Source organism: Helicoverpa armigera, chromosome 31 (genome assembly GCF_030705265.1).
Source record: "Helicoverpa armigera isolate CAAS_96S chromosome 31, ASM3070526v1, whole genome shotgun sequence".
Lineage (NCBI taxonomy): Eukaryota > Metazoa > Arthropoda > Insecta > Lepidoptera > Noctuidae > Helicoverpa > Helicoverpa armigera.
Window position 1 is genome coordinate 2154495 of NC_087150.1, and position 8562 is coordinate 2163056.

The 8562-nt window shown below is 35.3% G+C and overlaps 1 protein-coding gene across 1 annotated transcript; it reads right to left on the reverse strand.

Moving 5' to 3' along the window:
• Positions 1 to 423: 423 nt before the first annotated feature.
• On the reverse strand, positions 424 to 7717 carry LOC126054420 (uncharacterized). The gene is made up of 5 exons (XM_064043364.1): positions 6960 to 7717; positions 5132 to 5317; positions 4142 to 4311; positions 3042 to 3279; positions 424 to 2560 (listed from the first exon to the last, which is right to left on the reverse strand). The coding sequence occupies exons 1-5, from the start codon at positions 7127 to 7129 to the stop codon at positions 2467 to 2469; spliced, it is 858 nt and encodes a 285-aa protein (XP_063899434.1). The 5' UTR covers positions 7130 to 7717; the 3' UTR covers positions 424 to 2466.
• Positions 7718 to 8562: the final 845 nt, after the last annotated feature.

An 8562-nucleotide genomic window follows, 5' to 3' on the forward strand; every position in this document is an offset into this window, starting at 1 on the left:
AATAATTTTTAGTTTAACTTTTCAATGATATTTTTATATTACATACTTAATATTTTTTAGAATGTATTTAGTAGTAGATAAAATTCATCAAATACTCTAAAAGTTTCGTTAGTGCGGTCTGTTTTTAATTTTCTCAAAAACATGTCGGACAAATACTGAAATGTCACTCAATTTTAAGTTCAGCTCAAACATTATTAGCACTGTTACTGTAACAAAAATTTCTGCAACAGAAAAACTTAAAGTTAAGTAACTTTTCAGTATTTCTGGATTAAGTTTTTTTCCAACATCTCGAGAAAAACTGGACTATATAGTCTAAAATCAGCAACCCGCATTGAGCAAGCGTGGTGATTAACGCTCAATCCTTCTCCGTGTGAGAGGAGGCCTCAGCCCAGCAGTGGGACGATAAAAATGCTGATAATTAAATTTTTCAAGTAACTTCTCTCAAAGCCATTTCATAAACAAATACGCTAGGAACAATAAGTGGCAAATATTTAAACTGACTAGTTTAACATTAACATCTCGACTTAACACAAAAATAGCACCGCTTTAAGAAAAAAAAAATATTTTTCTCATATTGCAACACCCATACACCTTAACTGGCAACACAGCTAGACAGATCGGAAAAACGGTTTTAATCCTTAAATTCTAAATATAGAAGAAGCTAAAATCTAAGACAATATTTTTTAAAATTTAATATTTTTGCTTTTTAGAAAAATTTCAATTTCTTTTCTCTTCCTCTTTTTTTACTAAATAGAATTTTGTACTTGTATATGCCGAACCATTTTTTTTTACTTTCAATAATAATCGGACATAAGTTTATTTTTTGGATACCTTAAAAATGGCTTTGCCAAATATGAAATGATATTTGCAATTTTAATAAACGCCAAAAATTTTGACATCTTTTAAATAACACAAATGCTTCTACGATCGCCTCAAAAATTGAGACAAAAACTCCAAATATTTTTTTTGTATAATAATAATATTTTTTTGACCTTGAAAAAATAAACTTACGTCCCCCGCCGTCAATTTCTAACCTACATCACAATGCGCCGATCGATCACAGATATTTTCAACCCTGACACTAAAAGTGCCAATGCTTTCAACATTTTTATCACTAAAGTACCAATCGTCAAAATTTCAAATAGTACCAACAATATCCTTAATTTTTTTTCGTAAAAATTTCATTAATAGTTCTAAATCATATAGTACTGAGTGATTTTCAGTATTTTTCTTCAAAATAAATCAGGTAATTATCGAAATAATATACTAAAGACCACCTTATATACCACACAATTTCAAACACTGTTAGTTATTTTTTATCATCACATGAAATATATTTTTTGGATTGAATCCAAGCACTTTTTATTATTGAAAAAAGCTTCGCTTTTTAGAGAGCCAATCGTCTTTAATTAAATTCTTATTTATACCAAACAATTGTTTTGACAGCATTGGCACTAATATCCTTACGAAGTACCAGTATTCAGAAAAGTACCGAGTGCATATATTTTTAACCAAATAGTTTTTCAAGAACCATAGGTTCTTAATCATTTCGATAAGTAAAATTCAACCTATTATATGTTGTAACTCTGATCATTAAAGAGCATTTTTTTTCGTTTATAATACGATATTTTAATATCTTAAAAGTATATGCACTCAGTCCCTTCAGAAAGGCCTCCTATTGCACGCCAACCCACATTCAAATCACATTTTTTTTCCACAATAAAATTACCAAAAAACTTCAAAACTAGCTTTCCCATAAACTATCTTTAAAAAACATTTAATAATAATAAAAATTTGCGAACAGCCGCCATTTTTAGAAGTGGTACTTTATGAAGTGACTGTTCAAAAAAGTACCACTCGGCTTTCATTTAAAAATCGGACGCGAAAATACAGTTAGACGTAAAAGAACAATGTCAGACGTCCATAGTAACTTAGGCTCAATAAAAATGTTTCATGTACAGTGAAAATTCTTACAGTTTTTTGTGCAGTTTAATGTCAGAAGCTTTTCTTAGTTTTCCACTTTTGCATTAAGCTTCTCAAAACCAAATTATTAAAACGAAAAACCTGAACTTGATAAACAAAATAATTACTTATTAAAATGATACTTTTTTTTTGGAAAAGTTCTAGATAACAATTTACGGCCAGTTTCTTCATCAAAAGTAAAAGACAAAGTAATGTCTAAAGTAAAAGTAACGGTCAAATTAGTTTTTTCAAGGCTAAAGTGACAGCAAAACTAATAGAAAAAATGAATTTGACCGTTACTTTTACTTTAGACATTACTTTTACTTTTGATGAAGAAACTAGCTGTAAATATTTTATAAGAAGTTAGTATTTTATATTTAAATTGTTGTAGTAAAGAACTTTGTGTCCGTGAGAATTTAGTTTTTAGTTGATTGGGTGGGCCGAAACCTGACATTGTTCTTTTGCTTTGGCCGGTAAAAAGTGGCGGCTGGCCGTTTATGCGGTTTACCCATCTAAAGTGGTTTTTTCTCGTTGCTCCGGTTTATTGGACTTCTTAGTTTCTTCTTGGTTTATTATGTGAGACATCGTCATGTGGCGTCTGGAATAAAATAAGATTTTTCTATAGTTCTCAGTGACGAGCACTTGGAGAGGCCTATGTCCAGCAGTGGACTGCGATAGGCTGATGATGATGATGATAGTAACAGCTAAGTAAGTTTGAGGGATTTAATTTTTTTTAAACAGCTGAAAACTTATTTGTTGCGATTGACTGTGGGCGGAAACTATAGGTCAAGTGCCATCATTATCATAGCATAGGATAAAATAATTTTTAAAGTAAAATGTCATCATTTTTTTTTCTTATCTATGTTCCTAGACAATTTTGGACACAAGTGACTGAATAAAGGTAAAACATCTGGATTTCCTGGAACCTGGATTTCAAAATCTAAGATCGCAGTCGCCTCTCGCGTACATATTGATTAAAGTTCATTCATCTTCTATATAAAAAGAAAAAGCCCGCAACAAGGCCACAGCCCAAACTGGAACAGTTGAAAGGCTGAAGATTAAATTAAAATACCCCTTACCTCAGGCCCCGTTCCCCCCTGAACGAAAGACTGCACAAAGTACAGCTCTTCCACTCCCCACTGCCTTTCTCCTCCTTAGCTTTAATAGGGGGTGTTACCCCTAACTCCTCTTGAGCTTTGACGGGGGGAGTTCCCTCCATTTCCTTCTCCTCTTTGGAGGGGGGAGGAGTTTCCTTCGTCACTTCTGTTGCAGTTTTGGCTGGAGCCTTCTTCTCTGTTTGTATTTTTGGTTTAAGATCTGTGAAATAAATTATAGCGATTTAAAATATGATATGATGATATGATGTCGTGGTGGCCTAGTGGGCAAAGAACCAACCTCTCGAGTATGAGGGCGCGGGTTCGATTCCAGGTCAGGCAAGTACCAATGCAACTTTTCTAAGTTTGTATGTACTTTCTAAGTATATCTTAGACACCAATGACTGTGTTTCGGATGGCACGTTAAACTGTAGGTCCCGGCTGTCATAGAACATCCTTGGCAGTCGTTACGGGTAGTCAGAAACCAGTAAGTCTGACACCAGTCTAACCAAGGGGTATTGGGTTGCCCGGGTAACTGGGTTAAGGAGGTCAGGCAGGGCAGTCGCTCCTTGTAAAGCACTAGTACTCAGCTACATCCGGTTAGACTGGAAGCCGACCCCAACATAGTTTGGGAAAAAGGCTCGGAGGATGATGGAGGATGATGATTTAAAATATGAAACAATATCTAGAGTAGATTTTAGGGAATTTAACCAGTTTAGAATATGGGGTATTTGCTTGTCCTGGTAACTGGATTGAGGATGTCAGATAGGTCCCTCCATGAGGCACACTGGTACTCAGCTGCATGCTGTTAGACTGGAAACCGACCCCAACATAGTTGGGAAAAGGCTAGGCAGATGATAATATAGCATCTATGAACTCACTCCATGTGGCACGTTGGTACTCAGCTGCATCCAGTTAGACTGGAAGCCGACCCTAGCATAGTTGGGAAAAAGCTAGGCAGATGATAATATAGCACTACAAACTCACTCCATGTGGCACACTGGTACTCAGCTGCATGCTGTTAGACTGGAAACCGACCCTAACATATTTGGGAAAAGGCTATAGTACCAGCTATAAACACCCACCTCTGGTGACAATAACAATGTTAGGTACTCCCATGACATTGTCGGGTGACTCGGTATTGAGCAATTTGCTGTCTACCTCGACGATACGGCTGAGAGGCAGAGCTTCATCGCTTGAGCCTTCCGAGTCACTGCGAGTGCGAGATTGGCGCTTCTTTACTCGTTTCCTGAAACTGTAAGATGGATTATATTAGGTTATGGTAAAAATGATTTTTTTTATAGTATTTATTTCAGGTAGACAACGCAAAAGATGGCGCGACGACCTGGACGCCTACAACCCAGATTGGTGGGAGGTATCAAAGGATCGACGGCTGTGGAGACGAAGTGGGGAGGCCTTTGCTCAGCAGTGGGACAGTTCAGGCTAACAAAAAAAAAATCTTACTGGAAGTTTATACCAGTTTACTATTACATTTATCTAGTCTGAGTATAGGTAATACATTTCCGGTCAGAGTAAGATGGGCCATTAGTTGTTGTAAGTTTAATCACGTAAGATCATATAGACTGGAAATAATCCATAATCTTGGATATCATCTGTGAAAACAACTGTCTCAACTATCCTATCAAGTTTCATGAGATAGGCACAGCCCGGTGACAGATGAACGGTTTTACTTTTTGGGTATGGAAACCTAAACTTTTTTATAATTTTCTGCACTTGTAGTTTTTGATAGTCTTACTTCCCTGGGCTTTTGATCTTACCAATCCTAAAATACTTAAAGTTTTTTTTGATGTCCTCCCAGCCGATTATCGGCTACGGCGGCTGTTTACAGGTAATGAGATTAGCCAACTGCGCAGGACATATTATAGTGCACGAGCATTTGCGCAGACACAGGTGCACTCCTCAATATTCCTTCACTCTCAAAACCCGATGGGACGGCAATCCGACACCACCGGAGAGAGATCAGGCAGAGGACCAACATTTACATGCTCCCCGATGCATGCCGATACTTTAAGTACCATCTAAGACAAATGAGCTGGTACTATCCTATCACGTACCGTTTCCTAGGCCTCTTACAGACGACAGCGGTCTTCTTCTTCATTTCCTCGTTGTTATTATTGTTAATGTACTTCTCGCAGGTCACGGTAGGTTTCTCAGCCTCTGTGCTACTGCTGAGGGTGTCACTCTTGTCACAGGCGAAGAGATCTGTCTCGTTGCTGATGTCATTGCTGTCTATTTGGTCACTGGAAGGTGAGAACGGTGGTGGATATAAATAATAATAAAAACTTTTGGTCAAGGATTGAAAGAGACTGGACCCCAGAATACAGGGAACCCTAGTGCGGTGTTCAGGACTTCATCCACTTTTGTAAAAAGTATTGGAGACAATAAATAATTTTTATTTTATAATAAAATAAAAAAACAAAAGATGTCAAAGTCGTCTGTTCTAAGTAGGTTGAAAATCTGTACTTTTCAAAGTCCAAGTTTACAGACTGCCCCTAAAATGCCCACCATTTAAAGTGAACTTTGTACTTTCTCAGGTTCTAGAATCTAGACTTTCTGTGAATGGTGTGCCAAATTTCATTTAAATTAGTTTAATAGTTTTGACACAATCGCATGATGAGCAGTATGAATTCTCATTAATAATTCCTTTTGGGTCAATTGTGCTCCGTGAAGGATAAAAACAACTAATTATTTCATAACCTTATCCTCAAATTCTTGCATCAATTTAAGTGTCTGATATCAGCATCTAAATAGTTTTGGTAGGCAATGATTTGAATCACTGAATTCCTAATTTTAATTTAATTATATTAAAATTAATTTATTATCATTAATTTTAAATACATAGGTCAAGCCTCACATAGAAAACAATACCAAGGCTGCAATGAATATTTAATAATTTCCTTTTATATATTTATGTATGTCACAGTTTACGTATATACCAGGATGCGGCTACACCTATGTTTAGCTGGCTATGTCTATTCTCCATTTGGGAAGGCACTTAACTAAACTTAAACAATTTACATCTATTATATAGGCATTTACCTAAAGTTTGCCTAACTGCCTACCGTATAATCTTTTCCTTCTCGTCTCAATCCATCCTAAGGTTGTCTGGAAGAGATCGCTCTTAGCGATAAGACCGCCCATTATGTCACCTACCTTAACTAGATTAAGATCAAAAATGTAATAAAGAATATCTATCTATCATTTACCTAAAGGTAAAACATCTGCAGCCAACCCAAGTTATATCATCTTATCTTCGGTTAGAACTATATGCAGCCTTTTTTATAGCGGCTACACTTGTGGCTAAAGTTAGGTGTAACCTATTCTTCATCGGTTAAAGCTAGGTTTTTAATGTAGTTAACCTCTTGTATGCCACTAATTAGAGAACAATAGAAAATTAATTGTGTCTCGCGTATATCTACGCACCGGCATTCAAGGGGGCGTCATTTTGTCTGTTTTGAGAATGTTTTCTTGTTTCTCCCCACTGATTCTTTCTGATCTGATATTAAAAATGGAAAGCTGAGTATGTTTAAGTAAAATTTTCATAAAACTAGGTATAGCTGTGGTTTGGGCTTTAGCTGTAGATCCTACATCAACAAAAATACTTTAAAATATGCCTTACCTATTATTAGCTACAAGGTAACTCTGTTTTTCATACAAAATATTATTCTAATGTAATATAATGTTCAACAGTTTGTCGTAAGATATTGTGAAACTTGGCCTTGAAGAATGCCAATGAATTTCATGTCGATATTAATTGGAAATCAGCTTACAAAACCACTTTAAACTGTATTTAGTTATAATATCTTGGATTAGAAGCTGTTTTTGAGTGAAATATATGGTAATTTGTGACAAAAATGTGACTAAATAAGATGTGTTTCTTACCTATGGTCCGACACATCACTTTGTGCTTCTGTCTCCAGTTTCTTTATTTGAAATGTAATATTTATCCTTTTATATATCTCCTCTGTTATATTACGGCATTTTTCATACTTAGAATCAAGTCGATCGCCGCTCACCGACCAAATTTCTTTGTTATCACCCACGGCCGACATTTTGGGTGTTTTACACAACTTACAAGACTCTTATTGGATTATTAATGGAGTTTTCTTGTTCCGAATACCTTTCAGACGGTTTTCACAACGAGCGTTGAGCAATACAGCCATATTCGTGACGGCAAATGAATAAAGTTTAATGACGAAATGGTTTACCCCTTTCGACCATAAAACCGAGCTGAAATAAGCTTGTCTGACCACTTTCCACACTTGTTTCTAACAAAGAACAATAAAAACACGCGTCAAACGCCTCCCAAATGCCTTTTCCACACCCAGTTCACGAGAAAACACGAAGAAATTGCTGTTTCCTAAACAAAGGACTTTATATCAACAGTTTTATGGCTCCATAAACCCGTCACAGGCACAGATATTTGCAATTAAATTACTCTCCACACGAAATAAGCTCTAAGACTAGATAAAATTATGGTTGTTACTATTAACGTAGTATCTTAACAATAATTAAACAAATAACAATAAAAATAAAAACTAAGTTGCCTTCCGGCTTTTTTTAGATTTCTTGACGTTTTTAATAAAGTGTTGCTGCTTGTTTGATTAATTGCACATAATTTTAATACAATTTTTGTCATAGACAAGCTTATTTTTATTCGAAACAATGAGATCATGAGGAGGGCAAAAATAGACTTTTGTGAATGGCAGCACTGATAAAAAAGTTGTAGAACACTATGGTTTTCGTTCAGAAATTCGGCATTGATATAATTTGTAATCACAGTATTTATTTTATTCAACTATGGTTATTTATAAATTATGTCTATAAACAGGAAATAAATAACACAAGGGAACAAAATAAGACTTTTTTTTGGTTGCATGAAATTTTATGACTTTTGTTTACTAATTCGAGGTCGCTGATTTCAAATCTACCCACATTTTTTTTCTAACTGCTTTAGTTTTTGAGATACAGCTATTAACCGTATTTTCGATCTAGTTACACTTAAATTTCATAAAACAGAGCATTTTATTTAAAAAGTATATAATTTTTACTATTTATATTTTGCAAAATAACTGTCAAAATGATACTAATTACTTCTGTAATATTTGTGGTGAATATACATTTAAATATTGTAGACTAAGTGTGTCGGAGTTCTTGAAACGGGTGTACTTTGAGTTCTTTGGATTTTCTTTGGACACCTGCGACAGGTACCTACTGGGTGTCTAAAATGGTATGTAAAACATGCGTCGAGTCTTTAAGGTTATGGAAAAATAAGAAAAGACCCGATTTCAAGTAACAAACACCGATGATCTGGCGAGAACCCTCGAATCATTAGGTAGTTTTTCTGCGTGGTTGATATGAACGGTATTAACAAAAAAAACGGTTCAAATTGATTTACCCTAACTTGTTATCCACCACTTTAGCTTAATACAGGTGCTACCACCTTTGCACATCAAACTTTGGGTCATGAAACAATTTGTAAAAG

What these genes read in the sequence shown, in the direction of transcription:
- LOC126054420 (XM_064043364.1), bottom strand. Translation starts at nt 7,129, where the DNA reads ATGTCGGCCGTGGGTGATAACAAAGAAATTTGGTCGGTGAGCGGCGAT. An exon ending in TGTAAGAGGCCTAGGAAACG is followed by an intron (nt 4,312 to 5,131) that starts GTACGTGATAGG and finishes TCCATCTTACAG; the next exon opens with TTTCAGGAAACGAGTAAAGA. An exon ending in AGGGGGGAACGGGGCCTGAG is followed by an intron (nt 2,561 to 3,041) that starts GTAAGGGGTATT and finishes ATTTTATTCCAG; the next exon opens with ACGCCACATGACGATGTCTC.